Source organism: Charadrius vociferus, unplaced genomic scaffold (genome assembly GCF_000708025.1).
Source record: "Charadrius vociferus isolate BGI_N301 unplaced genomic scaffold, ASM70802v2 scaffold433, whole genome shotgun sequence".
Lineage (NCBI taxonomy): Eukaryota > Metazoa > Chordata > Aves > Charadriiformes > Charadriidae > Charadrius > Charadrius vociferus.
In genome coordinates this window covers 1,225,694-1,242,223 of record NW_009647846.1, presented here as the reverse complement: position 1 = coordinate 1,242,223, position 16,530 = coordinate 1,225,694, and the positions used below count along the sequence as shown (strand labels likewise).

Below are 16,530 nucleotides of genomic sequence, written 5' to 3'. Positions count from 1 at the left end.
GATGCCACCTGCACCATCTGGTGGCTGCCTGGCTTCTGCACTTGGAGCTCTTGGCAATCACGCTCAAAAGCATTTCAGTGGGAAAAGCAACGTTTCCACCTTCTTGCGCTGATTTAAGCTTTCCTGTTAATGGCACACATTTTCCTTTCCGCTGTGCGCAGTATAAATCCAGTTTTAGCTTTGCGCGATGTTCATTGGGCTCTGTGGGCTATTGTGGAGTTATTCCACTGTTGCTGAGAGAATTTGGATGCCTTCCTATTATTTGTCTTTATTCTAGGGAATGAGCACGCTGGCATTTTCTGCAGATGTGCCTCCTCTACCGAAAAAAATCCCCCACAGCACCAGAAAACAGTGCGGGCACAGAAGACGGAGGTGGAAACATATTCTGAAAATGCCACGCTGGCTTTTCTGAAATGACAGTGTTGATATTTTGCATTTACATTATAAAAACCATTGTGTGTGTGTCGGGGAGCAAAGCCGTGGGGTTTGCTGGGGCCCCCGGCCGCCCCTGCTCCTCAGCTACCCGGCAGCTGCCGTTCTTCATCTTCCGTGCCCAGGAAATTCTTCCCAGTTGCCACTCTTGCTCCCCTCTTGTGTTTTATTTGGAAAAATTAAATTGCGGTTCCAGTGTCCTGTGATGAATGTGATCTGGTCGCCGTATTTAACGTACCCTTGGATAACATTTAAATTTGTAACAGCAAACCAAGCTGTGATAAACCTCTCACAATGAGTCGAGAGCAAGCTCATTTACAGAAGTACTTCAGTAGGAATTAAAATAAAATTTCCATTTTCCACAGTTACATTCTGATTCTAGTCGTCATTAACTTACTCAAAAACCCATTTGGTGTTTCAAACTTTAGTAAATCATTGTGTCTTCCAATTAAGTTTCATACTCCAGACAACATAATGCAACTAATTTCATTCAACTCCGTTGTTTAATAAACATCTAAACAATTCCTTATTTCTGAGTCACAAAGAAATGTGCAGTTATGTTATATTGTGCACGCGGTAATGGGCAAAACGAAAATTACTGAAGAGAAATTCATCTTGGTTCTTTGGTTTATCAGCACCGGAGAAGCGATGCTCTGTGAGTGATGGGCACAGCCAGGGAATGCGCCGGCGCTCCCTGGCCCACACGCGGCGTTACTTAAAGGAGAAAGTATTGCGCTCCTGTACCAAACCTTGGGATTTTTGGCTGCCTAAGCAAAGGCGTTGCAGGGGTCGGTTGGACACGCAGCAGCCCGGAGGGTGCAGTGGATGTAGCGGTGGCTATAGCAATGATTATTTCCATTAAAGAGACTGGTTAGGGGAGCCGGGACACTGGAACAGTGGTCGGAGGCAGGCTGGCATCAGCCGTGTGCCTGCACAGCGGGCCAAGCTAAACTTAAATAGCATGACGCGAGCAAAACAATACTATTTCAATAACCAAACTAAGATGTTAAATTATTCAGTATTTAAAAATTCAGAGAGCGTGACTGTAGGGGCACAGCTCCGATCCCCATGTCGTAACAGAGCCGCTGCAGCCCAGCCATAGGAGGGCACAGAGAAGGGCAGTGTAGATGCACAGAGGTTTTCTCACCAATGCTTTCTCATTAAAACTGGCTCTTTTTTAAAACTGGCAGTTTTTACTAGGGGGTCAGCACATGTGTGAATTTTCCTGCTGGTGTAATTGTAGAGGGCTCTGTGCTCCCGGGGGGACGTGGTCCCACACGACTGCTGTGGCTCTGTGGGAGAGCACTGAGTGCCGGTAGATGACCTGTAAAAAAATTATTAGCATCGAAGAAATGTCATTTTTCCTGATTTTTCATTTTGAATATTCTCTCCAGAAGGGTTTGAGCAGACGTCTAATCAGGGAGGAGAAAGGCTGCTGTGTACCTTATCAAACTGATCACACATCAGTCTGAAATTTGAGCATCTGTGGCCTTCCCAGCGGGCAGAGCCTTGGAGAGGAGATGTACTAAATCCTTTCCAATAACTAGTGCCTTTGAGGAACATGATGTCCTCCAAGGATTTCTGGAGCAGAGAAGAAAAAAGAGTCAATCCCTTGAACGCTTTGCTAATTACTGACCTAGAGCCGGGCTGCGGCGTGTGGACTCCACTCTTCGAGCTGGAGGGCTTCTGCGGTTGGTATCACCCGCGGTCAGGAGCAGCACTCCGAATGCACTGTGACAAACCTTCTGGTCCATTTGATGTCCAACAGCAAAAATGCGTATATGGTGATAAACTAAGGAACTACAATACTGCCTGAGTTGTGGGAAGATACCCTCAGAGGCAGTGTTGTAGCTGAACGCAAGCAGACCATATTGGGGGGAAAAAAAAAAAAAAAAAAAGGAGTTTATTTGGTGGTGAATAATGAGTTTATGCTCTGGTGTTTTTCTCAAATGTGTTTGCAGAGCCATTAAAAGCTGTGTTTAATCTCTGCTCCATTTGCAATCTGATATGCGTTATGCTTCTTCCGCAAGGAGGGAGTGCGGTTGGTGGCAGTGGAGGGCTCTGCCCCCGCGCTCGGGGCACTGCGCAATGTCCCCGGCTCGGGGACGGCTCTGCCGGGGCACGCCGGAGACAGCTCTGACACCCAAACACAGGGCAAAACGCTGTTACGCCTTTGCGTGTCCCAAACGTGCATGCCAGCGGTTGTGACTGAATGAAAACTTCCCTGAATTAATAATGACATTTTTATTTTTAAAGGGACTCAAGCTCGGGCAGCATTTTTAAAAACGAATCATGATTTTAGGTGATTTCTTTCTACGTGGCTGCTCAGAACTGCCTGAAAATTGTCTGTTAAGGCTGCTTCAACTTCTGTCTCTCAATGGAGGTGCTCACACTCGCTAAACTATTTGGCAAACACGGGCTGTAGCGTCTCATCCTCCTGATTATATTCCAGACTTGCATTTCCTTGGATATACAAAGAAAAAGCCAATCAACAATGAGCAGCGCAGTTAGAGCAGCAATAGCCAAATTGGGATAAAGCAATAACCATGGGTCTGGAGGAGACACGGTGCACCACCGGACACACACCGGGCCCTCGGCAGCAGAGCATCCCACAGCTGCCCGGCATTGCCAGTGCCGCTCGGCGCTGCGGGAGCTGCCGCAGGAGGAGCAGGGGGCTCAGGCCGGTCCTTGACTCCTTTTTTGTCCTTTTCAGTTATCTCCTCAGAAGGGTGCAAGCCAAGGTTCAATATTTTAACGCTCGGCCTAATATTGACTAGGGAAATATAGCAGATGTGCTTCATCGTGTTAAAGATATCAGCAATCTCTAACGGTCTGTTATTAATGTGGGTAGATTGACTGCAAACATTTTGCTTCAATGGCTCTTAAGAAATTCACAGTTCATTTCCAGTCATTAAAATAATTAGGTGGTGTGCTCTGACTGCTCTGCTAAGGGCAGAGCTATAGAGCACACTGACCTCCGCGTGAGGGAGGGTGCGTGCTCACAGCGCATCCCCTCCTCGCCGGGACGGTGCGTGCGTGGACTCCCACCCTGCGACGGAGGCGATGCCGCGGCGGCGAGTGTGAGCTGTGCCTCCACCATGCCAACCCCGCCAGAGGGGCGATGAAACCCGGGGGGACACAGGGCTTAAGTAGGATTTAGGTGCTTAAATGGCTTTGAGGAGCTGGGCCTTGGCCCTGCAAAAAAGCAGGTGAATAACCCGCTCAGGCTGACCCGTTTGCGTTAATGAGACCGCTCCTATAATAAAAATAGTTCGATAATAAGTGATTATAGCATTGAGCCAAAACAATCACTAAGGACTAGATGTAACTCATGGGATCCAGAGAGGTCCTTAGTTTTATTGGAGGAAAAGGGAAAAAAAGTCTATTCTTTGCTGGATCCCTTTATGCATCACCGTCACTCTATAAAGAGGTCTTGGAAAATGCGAGTTAACCCAGTGAGGCTGTTCGAGTGTGAGGACGTGAGTTAGAAGGAGCTCGATCATTGCACTTCTCCTCTTATACTATTTTTTCAACTAGTTCTAAATTGAAAAGTCTTCTACCTTTTTGAAAAAGCAAGAGATGTTCTCGTAATTCTGGACTTAGCAATCCTTAATACCTCCTTAGCTTGGAGGTAGCAATATCTCAAAGGTATTGCTGTAAACATGCTTGAAATGTATAGAACTCAGCTCAGTGTCCATGCCTTCGGCTGGAGTCTGTAATACTCTGGTACTAACCACAGCAAAAGTAAAGATGTAAAGGGACCTTTCAGGTAACCTTCCCTTCAGTAAACTAGAAATGCAAAACAACAACAACACTAATAAGAATAATAACAACAACAACAATAATAATAATCCACTCACTTTAATGGGATCTGAAGACTCCAGATGTTTGGGTAAGTTTTCTTTCATTTTTCCCTTATTTAACTTCGATAAATACAACTCATTGGAGTTTTAGAAAACTAGATTGTGAGTGTGTTAGTGATAGGAAAATGAGAAGCGATAAAAAAGGCTGTTGAGAGACTTGTACAATGATGAGGGAATTTTCAGAACAGCTGTGGTTGAGTAATTATGAACAGGACCGATGTTTGCATTGAATAAATTTATATTAGATTATCCCCTAATTATAAAGATTATTTAAAAGACAAAAGTTGTAGAATAATATAGACTAGGAGATGTATCTATTTCCAAAGTCCCTGAAACCATACTTAAATCTTCAGAGTCATTACTCACCTTGAACATAGTTCTCATCAACTGCAGTATAAGCCTTAGAGCTGACACTTCAGATAAGTACATGATATAGTTCAGCCCTAAAACCCTTAACAGAAAATACATCAGGACTTACTGTAAAATTTCATGGGGGATTAGAGAAAATATTAAGCCAATAGTTCTTTAGTTATTAGGGGCTTTTAAGGTAATCAATACTTCCCAGCCATATTAGTGCCTACGATGATGAAAGATGACATTAATATCCAATTCTTCTTTTTTTTGGTGTATTTATGGATATCCTTTCTTTAGTCAGTCCTGCTAGAATCGATAGCGATACAAAGAATATGGTTATTTTTTAAATGTCATCAATACTGATTTGCGCATTACTGCCAGTTTCAAGGGGAACTTGATTTCAGGAAAAAATTTACTTTTCCATACAAAAGAATTACCAATCAGCCTAAAACTCTGGAGTGCCACCTGACTTTGCCTATGAAGATATTCATGGTTAGCAGTGTGCTAATGCAGCAAAAAGTGGTTTAGGATTAATAAATCCTAAAAATAGGATTAATAGGATTAATTCTAAGAATTCTTTAGAGTTACATGACATTTTATGCCCTCAAAGCATTGCACAGATGTTAATTAAATTTAATTGATATCATTCAGTCCTGAACTTATATGCATGCAGTTATTAATAATTTCATGATTTTGTCAATGGAATAGATTCTTTGCCTTTGACTCTGTTTCAGAAAATCGAGACGGTCACCCTATGTACAGTCTTTAGGCTCAATCCTTTTTCGGGCAACTCAGGAATGTGGCTGGTCAGATGATAAAATTTCTGATCCTTTACAACAGCAGTGTTCTTGAAGGTACTTTTTTTTGTCTCCCGCTAATCATCTGCCAGCTTCCTTCTGTATTGCTCAGGTAGGAATTTGCTTAAAAATTCTGGTGCTATCTCAGTGTTCATCTCTGCACATCCAGGACCTTGTTCGTGAGCTGCTCGTTTCCCTGCTTATGCTGTTCTCCAAACCGCTGATTTATTTGACTGATGGCAGCTCACAATTTCAATGAGTCCAACCACAACAACAGAAATATTCCAAACGTGTCTGGATCTCTTCGCCTGTGATTGCCTTTGCTCCAGAAGCTAGCCCAAGTAAGTACTCAAGACAGAAACTGCCCATAAAGAAAAAAAAATCCATGTGCCCTAAGGACGTAGTCAGAAGTTCCCATGCTGGGAAATGCCACGAGAGCAAGACTGGGATTGTCATCAATCTGCACGGCTGACACTGGTGTGTGACATGAAGGTGGCAGCTCTAATATTAGACTACAGACTGTATCTGCTGGTTCTGTCTCTGGTAAACGATGCCTGAATGCATTAATGGAAACTAACACTTTCTCTACCTCTTTTGTTGCCTCGATGCAAGGATTTGAAGCATGCTGCATCACCAGCACTACTGTGGCATCGGCAGCCGTGCAGGGCTGGTCCTCGCGCGCTCCGGACCCTGGCCGGCTTGCTGAACCTGCTCCCGCTGAGCTTGCCTGTGCCGGGGAGCCCCAGGCTGGCGGCAGCGTTCCAGGTGAGTCTAAGGAGGGCTGGATAAAGGAGGGTAAGCGTTTCCATTGAGCTGTTCTCTGGTTGATAGAGTTTGGGATGCTGCCAGTTGTTGCTGCCAGGGCTGGCTCAGCTGCGGCTCAGCTTGCCGTCCCCCCGGACACCAAGTCATCCTCAGCAGGGCTGTTTCCCCCCTGGCCAGCCCCAGCCTGAGATGCTGTAAGGGATCACGCCTTCCCAGGCGCCAGGCTTTGCCTGCGTTCTTGTTGAGTTTGTAAGTTCGTGGTCAGCCTGTTCCTCCAGCCTGTTCAAATCTCTCGGAATTAAAAGCGCATTGACTAGTCCCCCCGGTTTGATGTGCACTTGACAAGAATGCCTCCTCCAGGCTACCGTTAAAGGTGTTACATGGAACCAAGCTGCCGTTGGAAAGGAAGGCTCCCCTAGCAGCTTCAGAGAGCACGACTTCACCAAAGCACTGTAATAATTTAAATTAATGTCTCCATTGAACGGCATCCTTGAGTTCTTTTTTAACTCACAAAACCGTCAACATTGTAATCTAATTTAGTCAAGAGTGGCTGTGAGATCTGCGGTGTTTGCTATATGTACGTTACAGACAATATGTGTCAGGGATAACTAACAGCAGGTCTGTTTAATGTAGCAGTTTTCTTGTTTGAATATGACTTTTGCAGACTATTGTTTCAAGTGGAGTGCAGGGTTTATTTGCATGCAGTGATTGCTCAGCTTCCAAGCGAATGCCAACGAATGAAGAGTGCATACATTTAACTGATTATGGAATGCAGAACTGCAGTATTTTGGCTAGATTTAAATAACGTTGGACTACATTTTTAATCTTGTTTCCTACCCACTTGTATGTTCTGATGGACTCAGGGACCCAGACTCTTGCAGCAGTTGCCAGCTGGAATTTCCCTTGGAAATTAGCCCCCAGATGCCTTGAGATCAGCAAAGCTCTTCCCCATACAACTTGTCCCTTTCTGACCCATTCTAAGGCAGCTGGAAGGTCTTGTACTAACTACAGCTGGGTTTGAAAATGAAAGGAGCTCCTCCCTAAAAATATCCCCAAATCCACTGCTTTTAGAAGCTCTGTTGGGAAATGTTGCAAAACTGCTCCCAAAAATAAAATAGTTGGAAAGAGCAAGAGAGTGGACGCACTATGAAACCATTGAACCATTTATCATAGAATCATAGAATGGTTTGGGTTGGAAGGAACCTTGAAGATCATCTCGTTCCACCCCCTGCCCTGGGCAGGGCCACCTCCCACCAGCCCAGGTTGCTCCAAGCCCCGTCCAACCTGGCCTTGAACACCTCCAGGGATGGGGCAGCCACAGCTTCTTGGGGCAACCTGCGCCAGGGACTCACCACCCTCACAGGAAAGAATTTATTCCTAGTATCTAATCTAAATCTCCCCTCTTCCAGTTTAAAACCATTCCCCCTTGTCCTATCAATGCTATTTTGTTAAAACCAGTTACTCCAGTGGGTCCTAGCATGAGGTGTGAAGCACTTGATATGAAGTAAGTCACCTGCAGCGCACTTGGAGTGTTTCCGACATGGAAACCTATGAATTTCCATCAACTTTCTAAACTTGTGTTCCTGGCTGCCAGGGTTAAAATCCTGTTGTGTCTCTAGACTACTTATGCAGAAAGTACCTTTTTCTCATGAACAGTAAACATCTCTGAAATGTATTGGGGAAGGCGTCTCCGTTGCAATATTGATTCTCGCTCCTCTCGCTGTCGTGGCCGGTCTGGGCTGAATACAATTAGATGTGATCCATGCACTCAGGGGAAACAAGGCTTCTTTTCTCTAACTAAGCCTTCTTCAGCTCCTAATAAATAGGACATTAAAAGGGAATTATTCCATTTTGCATTTTATAAAATGGCTAGTCTTCTTCCATTTGAGTGTCAGACCCTAATGATCACGTCAGTGAAAACATTGCTATTCGGGCCTCTTTTTATTTCAATCCCTACTTATCTGCGGAAAGAAGAAAACATAAAGAAATCACCGAAAACACAGCATTTAGCTGACCTCCCCCAATACATCATTTGTATAGCTTTCACTCCATCTTTCCAAAAGGCCATTTAGCTTAATATTCTCTTCCATTTTTCATTTCCTTATGTTAGAGGTGCTGGGGGCATGATTTTCAAAAGAACAGTGGAATGACATTTTACCTGCCCTTGGAAATGAATCTAGCAGTGGTTTAGCAGGCTCACACCTTGTGTGCCTTAGATTTGCCTTCCCTGACATGGAATGGGTGGTAAGATACTTTAGCAGAACAACAGAAAATTTAAAACAAGAAAATTTTCAGAAATTCAGGCAAAGACAAAATGAATTGGCCTCCATTCTAGTTTGTTCAACTAAATACCAAAAAAGTTATATGTACAAAGTCCATTGTTTGGAAAACGCTCTGAAAGAAACATGCCTACCTGTATGATACATACTTAGACAATATATATTTAACCCCTGTAAAAACCTACAATACTCAATTTACATGAAATAGAATGAATGAAAAAGGGGCAAAAAATGGGTGTTTACCTGGAAATTTGGACTGGAGTTCATTAATCTGTATCTCAGTATTGATTGTTATTACTCTTATTTGCCATTGATAATGATAGGTCACCAAATGAAGGTCAGTTCCTCGTGGAAGAGTTTGTTGGCTTCTTCAGGGTCTTAAAACTTGTGAACTGTGAAATCAATGACAATTTTTGAGTCAGTATTAGCCCTTTAAAATGTAGAGCTGACGGTGATTTGGAACATTGTAGAAATTCAACTGGTTTGTAAATAGCCAACAAAATACAATATATTGTTGAAAATCTCCTTAAAAACTCAGCCATTGAAGGAAATTAATCCTAAGTGGGACTTCAGTAGTAGAACTTCTACTTCGATGAATTTTTCATGCTTGAAAGATAGTGATATTCAACTAATAATGTTAATAACCTTACTATTTACAGGAAATTATCCCTCTAAACGAGCTGTGATGGTTTGAAAACATCTGTTTCCTTTTGGAATCAGTGTGCATCTGCCCTTAAACAAGGTGAAAATTTGGTGTGATAACTCTGAGGACTGAATTGCTATTTTTTTTCTGCAGTGCTACATTCTCTGTAATTAGATAACAGCTGAAAATATGATTACTGCATTTTTATGTATCACTGTGTATATTATTAGCATGTGTTTCCTCGATCTCTCTGCTTTATCTGATATTGCGGGTATTAAACAAATCATAGAGTTGATATGTATAAGATTTTTTTAAGAATTGTTTTATGCTTTTGCTTATGAAGTTTTGCAATGGAGACATCCTATTAATGAGTTTTGCCACAACTACTTCCTCCGTGGAGTCTCGGACCCGCGTTGGGTATATCAACCCACACATTCCTGCAGAGCTCTTGGACTTGCACTCACACACGCAGTCTGCACTCTGAATGCACAAACACAATCAAACTCACAACTGAGAGCTAATTTGATGCCAGCTGAATATTCAGCTAGTACGCCGAAAGGACGGGTAATCAAACACCTGAAACATCTTGCGCAGAGTGAGAATTTCCATTTTTCAGAAGGTATATTTTGCTCCCATTCCCAGCGGAGGTTTTCACCGTCACTTTACCTGAAGTCCTTTGAAGCTGTTAGTCAGTGCGGCGTTTCACTAGATTCCTCGCGATTCCTCTCAGCGAGAGGAATCCTCTTAACGTGACGGTTATGCTAGTAAAGGGAAAATACTACTCAGTAAGTAGTTTTGTACATGAGAGAGGTTATCTGACAGAGGTTTCCTTATGCATACACTTGGCAGCAGGATCCTTTTTTTCCTTCCAACAGAGACGAACCTGACAGCTGGATGGATTTTAAACGTGGGGCAGCAGGGGAATCCGAGCACCTCTCCGAGGCTCTAACTACCCTCCCGAAGGGACTCAGCTGTACCAGGAGGACACAGTCACAGGTTCCCATGCTGAGAAACGCCACGAGAGCAAGACTGGGATTGTCATCAATCTGCACGGCTGACACTGGTGTGTGACATAGAATCATAGAATGGTTTAGGTTGGAAGGGACCTTAAAGATCATCCAGTTCCACCCCGCTCCAAGCCCCGTCCAACCTGGCCTTGAACACCTCCAGGGATGGGGCAGCCACATGAAGGTGACAGCTTCAATGTTATGCTACAGACTGGTATGAGCTGGATATAGCTGGTGTCTCCAATACAAGTTGTAAGGCCAGATTCCCTCTGATTTTCCAGCTCTTTCATGTCTCCCATGTTCTTCAAAGTGGCTGAAAAGCCGTTAAAGGGTTTCCTGAGGTTTCTTTCAGAGTGTGAATGTTCTGAAGCTTCACACCAGGAGATGGTAAAGAACATGTCAAGGCAGATGTCTTCCCCGAGACAAACTGAAGCCATGTGAAGCCAGCAAAAGCCTCAAACAGAATCAAGAATGTTTTCCCCAAGATTAAGGGCAATACTGTTGTAAATATTGCCATACTAACTTCTCTGAACCTTCCTGAGTGCTGAGTGATTTTCCTGCATGAATAATGGAAGCAGCATTTTTCTTTACCAGTGCAAGAAAGATACTACTTTTAACTTATACTTAGTACTCTGTATTTTAAACTTAAGTCAGATTTATTAACTAGTTACATCTATCTAAATGTGTATAAAACCAATCACATTACTTTAGATAATATATGCAAACAATTTATTTGTCTCCATTGGTTAATATATGCAGGTATAAAACCGACGGTGCTCTCGCTGTAAGAAGGGATTGCTGCAGTGAGCTCTACATAAACTGTTCAGACAGGGCTGGTGAGATCTTCTTCGGCAGTACTGTCTAGAACTATATATACATTGATCTTCTTGCTAAGATGGGTGCTGACAGATCCAGTAAGAACAATGGGGAAAGAAAAAGAAATGTTATGGCTGGTAAGACTCAATGGAGTTACTCTTGTTTGTGCTGGCTAAAGATCTTGCCACCTAATCAACACAAAGACAACCAAAAATTCTGTTATGAAAATAATTAAAGGAAATATCAGACCCTTATCTCTGATAAATCTTCCTTGCAGCTTACACCAGGTGTAGACATGTCAGGTCCGTGCTAACCTCCATCTGAGAGCTACGGACACATCTCCCAGTGGCCCAGGAGCAGTGCGAATCACAGTGGATCCAGAGCAGGTTAAGGAAGTCCTGCCAGAATCTGTGCCTTTGAAGCTCTCAAATCAGCATGGTGTCACTGGAGCTCTGCTCAACACTCCTGCTGGTTTGCCCACTGGCGTTTCTGACAGTCCCTTTAACGTGCAGTTCCCCACAGCCACAGAAGGGTTTGGAGCAGCTCGGGATCTGGCTTTGGGGCCCATCTTTAATTTACATCAGCAACTGTAAAGCTGCCCATCGACGACGCTGATTTACAGCTCTGTTTGTAGGAGCAGCAGTCCCACAGGAACAGGTCTTGGCCCCTTTTCTCAGAAGGGTACACTCATCTCTAAGCTGTCTGGAAGCTCTGGATTTATGTAGAGGCAATACTCCTAAAGGCTACCTAAAGGACGCGGGGTCTCTTTGACTTGGCATACCCTTCAGCTAGCATTACCTAAAATGGAGTTTTGCCTCACTTTCTATTCTCTTTATTGAACCAAATTTCTGTTTATAGTCACATTTGCTTTCTATCCCATGCTGTCTGTCACTTGTGTTGAATATGGGTTTTGCACACATGCCAAATAGTTTGTTACTTGGCGAGAGTTCACTGGCAAGAGAATTTGCTTCTACGCATAGTAATAGGCATGTTTGGCTAATAGGCTCTTTGTCTGAAAGCTTTTTGCATATTCAGAGCTGCTCATTTGTCACGCTAGCCTGACCTAGGCAGCAAATATTAAAAAAAAAAGAGTCGTAAATATGCCCTGTTCCCACTAGAATGCCAACTGAAACAAGTATTAGCTGCTTCATGATAAACTAGTCATCTGCTGCTCTTTAACTTCACAAGTGGTGTCCAACCACACTTATTTCTAGAACAGCTCTCCTGTCCATCGCTGATTTTTTTGCTTTTGGAATTGCCTTTCCCCATTCTCTGTGTTCTCTTAGAGTACATTCAATATTGAAACGGACAACTCTGTAGTTTTAGGATGGCAAATTTGATAACCTGCTGTACACGAAGCTGGCAGCTTAGGATCTGTTCTGGTTTTACAATTAAAAGAAGGAATTTTTCCCTGTTTACTGGGAGTGTGTGCCAGCGCCTTCGAGTGGAAGTACTGTGCCCAACTTCGGCGCTCGGTCGAATGCCATGCTCCATGCAGCAGTGGGCAGGTAACACCTGCATTACCAGGCACAGCTTGCTAATTTGCGCAACAAAATTGTCAAAAAACGAGTAATAAGTTCAACTGGTAATGTGCGTTGATTGACTTTGAAAGCCAGGAATTTTCTTGGGCGATAGCAAACGTCTTTAGTGTTGGGAACCTGGTTGTTGGTATGAAGATGGCTTCATATATTTATCGTAACTTTTTTCATGTCTAAAGTATAGATTTTCTTTTTGTCCTGCAACAGCTTTCTTCCTTTCAGTATTTAATTACTCATCTAAAGGTTGAGAGTAATTTTTTCTTTTGAGATACTTAGACATATTACTTTGTTCTGCCTAGAACTAGCGAGTTCGGGTGTATAACAAGCCAATTTATTGGCAGAGTAGAAATCAATGGCATACATACACAGGACTTTTCTTATTTTAATTAGACTATACAGACTACATTTTAAACAGAAGTAGTCAAAACAGCATGTTGCAGAAACACACAAAAACCTAATTTAAAGGGATTGGGTCAGAGAGCAAACTTTTCCATTGTTTGCTGTGAATCCCCTAAAAATAGATATCCCAAAGCTGACAGTGCAGCACAGCTGACTGATAAATTCTCTCAAAGAAACAAAATCTGCAAAAAGGTATGTTGCAGCACCATCTAGTGCCTCTTATCCCAGCAATATAGTAAATTCATTTAATTTTCCACTTAATTCAAGTATGTAGGTGGAAAAGAGGGAGTGCATTGGCTGCTTATACATTCTGACAACTTATTTTCTTTCAGCTAGTACCAAAACAGGAGGGAGCTGAGGGATGTAAATGAGCTTTGGCATTTCACACAGCGAAGATTTTGTCAGTACAGCTCCTGTTAGTTCCTCTTCTTTTATCCTCTTACCAGTCACAGAACTTCTCCTCCTGGTGATAGTAGGGAAGTGGGCACAGGAATGTGTATGCGGAGAACACAGGAGGACAGGTACTGTGATTAAATAGCAAACTGACCAAATGATATATTTTGGGGGGGTAGAGACATATTTTTGGTCGACCATACATTCTGTTCCGCGTGCATGGACGAGTGACATGTGGGAGGTTGCTGTTTGTTTGTAAACATCTTGTGTTGAGAACTGCTCCCATAATTAACGTAGTCGTCTCCGGTAACCAGCACCCAAGCCTTGGATTTCTTCAGCCCGGGTATGACCCTCAGCAACACCAAATGAAATTCCACCCATTGCTGTGTTCTTCTCTGTGTTTTTTCTTCTGGAAAGGTGATTAACGTTCTCTGACTCTTAAACTACTAAGAGTTTAACCAACAGCAGCTTTGCACTTGGCGCCTATTCCCAACCATCAATTGCAAGATACCTGAGAGACAACAGGAATTTGGGCATTAAACCCCACAAGGTCTGGTAGCATGGTATTTAAATTTTGTTTCTAAATCAACGTTCTTACAAACAGCACTCCTAAAACAAAATGAAAATTCATCACAGCTGGCTGTGTGTATCTTTGATAAACAGCTGCTAAAAAGAAAAAAGCCCTTCATCATATTGAAGTGCTCCGACTTCATCTAAATTACAGTAATTTGGGCTACTTTCAGACAGATTGGCACTGACCAGATTAACTACCGTACTCTGGGATATACATATACTTGCCCTCACCAAATTTAATACAGCAACTTGGGATTTACACAAGTTATTTACACAAGCAACTGAGGCTGCTCTTCAGCCTACAACTGTCTGCTTTCTCTCTTTAACCTGACCTGGGGCTAATACTGCTGGAAGAATAGGAAACGGCTTCCAGTGATTCCAGTCCCAGTTTGGGAACACGCCACATGTTGGGATGGATTAAAGTGTAAGATTAATGACTCTCACACTCCTAAAATTAAAGACTGCCTTTTGTGATAATAAATGTAAATATTTATGTGTCAAATGTATTTTCTAACCTAAAAACTAGTCATACTTCAGCACATTTAATATAAACATCCTGACAGTAACATGTAACCTAACAGAGGTCACATATCTCAAGAATAATCGTCACAGTGTCTTCACTGTGCCCCTGTAGGAAGGGCTGGTGGAGAGCAATGTCTGTAATTTATACTCGGAGACTAAATTAGAGTTAATGCCCAACTGGGAGTTTTGGATTTAGATTTAAGGCACTAGCGAGAATTAGCACACAAATATAGCTCTTAGCAGCGTTAAGGTCATAAAGAGATGCAATATCATCCAAAATAAGAACTAGGGAACTCTTGGGTTTTGGTCCTGGAGTTTCCAGTACTCATCATTTTATTATGATTAGTATTCTATTTAGTGTTTCCTTAAAAAAACCCAGCTTCTTCAGTCATGTGAATTATTTGAGAATCTCAGTAGCCGTACTGTCCCTCAAGACTCCAGAAACGAGCTTAAAAGCGTGACTTAAGTGTACCCTCAGCAATTAAGTAAAAAAACCAGCAGAAATCAAAATAGATTAGCCTATCAAAAGAAGCCAGAAATATTTAGCATAATGGTTTTTAATCAAATCGCAGGGTTTGGAGAAGTGGCTCGTATTTTTTTAATACTTTTTTAATACTTCAGTTTGCCAGACTGCAATCCAGCCTGACAACAAAAACATACGATTTTTTTATTATGGGATATGTAACAGATGTAATACCCTAGAATTATTATACTGAGATGATGCAGAAAAAGTTATGGAATCATAACTTAATCATTTAAGTGATTATTGTGTTCTTATAAATGTTTAATGTGTCACCACAGGCACGTTTATGATACATTCCTTGTTGGGCAAATGTGATATTGATTGTTGCTCTGAAGAGATATTCAGCTCAGTACAGACAGCGAGTATTCTGAAATTTCTCACCCATGTTGGTAAGGAAATTAGACTGCTATTTATCTTTAAAATTTATTTCTCTAAACCACTTTAATGCTGAAAAAAATAAATTAGTATTTTGCTTGCTGGCTAATCGTTGATTTACTCTGTCACTGGTCCAGGGAGAATATTATTGCTGAACTGAAAAGAGAGCAGAAAGTACAGAATTTTGCCCTGTGAAAAAGGCCGTATTTGGGAGACAGCAAACAGGGCTGAGATACTGAGGAACTGCGAAATGCTTGGGAGCACTCTATGGGATTTAGTAATTTGTAACAGTCTCCAATTAATGCCAACAGCAATAAAAAGTAAGCATTTTAGTACAAAGGGGGAAGTCCCAGAGCCATACGACAGGTTTGGTTGGTTGGTTGTTTTTTTAAAGGGGAAGGTAATATACAATGACGAGTTAGAGCATTTGTGGAAGAGCTGGGCAGTGCAGAGGCAGCCCCACTGAACGGACTTTTTTGGGGCGTATCAACTGGGTTTGCATCCTGTGGACCGTTTCTGGTGATTGCACCAACCTCACGCCAGGACAACACTTTGCCATTCTAGCTGACAAATCTCAACCATTTTCTTTTAGCAGTGCTACAAAACACTTTTTTTTTTTCTTTTGGTGAGTAAAAAATGATTTTTATGAAAAATCTGAAGTTCTCAAAGAGAGGAAACCTCTACTCGTGCAGCAGGGAGGCACAGCAAGTGCCACGTGGGGCACACCTGAGGTTTGGCGCTACGGAAGACATCCAAGCTGTGGATGCACCTCTGCCAACCGCCCAGGTGTTTTTCCGAGGCACAAGCACCGCTTTTGCCGGGCATTAGGCTAGAAGCCCTTCCCAAGTGTCCTCGCAGCAGCGTCCCCGAGGCACGGTGCGGTGGCGGTGGGACGGGCTGCGGCAGCTCGGCGGGGCCCAGCAGCGCCGCTAGTGCAGAGGCACCATGTTCCGTCCCATGGATAACGCCGGCCACGTCAACCGCGCCAAGCGCGGCTCCCCCGGCTCTTCTCCCGCTCACGCATCTCCATCGGCAAGATCAGGTCACCCTCAGGGACCTCCGCTGGGATTGCACGTATCCAGTTGTTGTGTTTAGGGTTTCTCCTTCGAGCCATGTACCCGAAAGGTGATCCACTGTGGATTTTATTCACACCCATCCCCTCTCCCGACTCAAAAGACGGGGCTCGGGCTCGAACCGCTGTGGAGAGAAGCACTGGGAGACTCTGCCCAGCTCTGCCATGGCCGGCTCCTC

At 43.2% G+C, this 16,530-nt stretch overlaps 1 protein-coding gene across 1 annotated transcript in view; it reads left to right on the top strand.

Moving 5' to 3' along the window:
• Positions 1 to 6,051: 6,051 nt before the first annotated feature.
• Positions 6,052 to 16,530, top strand: part of CRBN (cereblon) — a 31,443-nt gene continuing 20,964 nt past the window's right edge. Inside the window, exon 1 of the mRNA XM_009882880.1 lies at positions 6,052 to 6,211. Within this exon, the coding sequence (XP_009881182.1) occupies positions 6,052 to 6,211 (160 nt within the window). The remainder of the gene's footprint in view (positions 6,212 to 16,530) is intronic.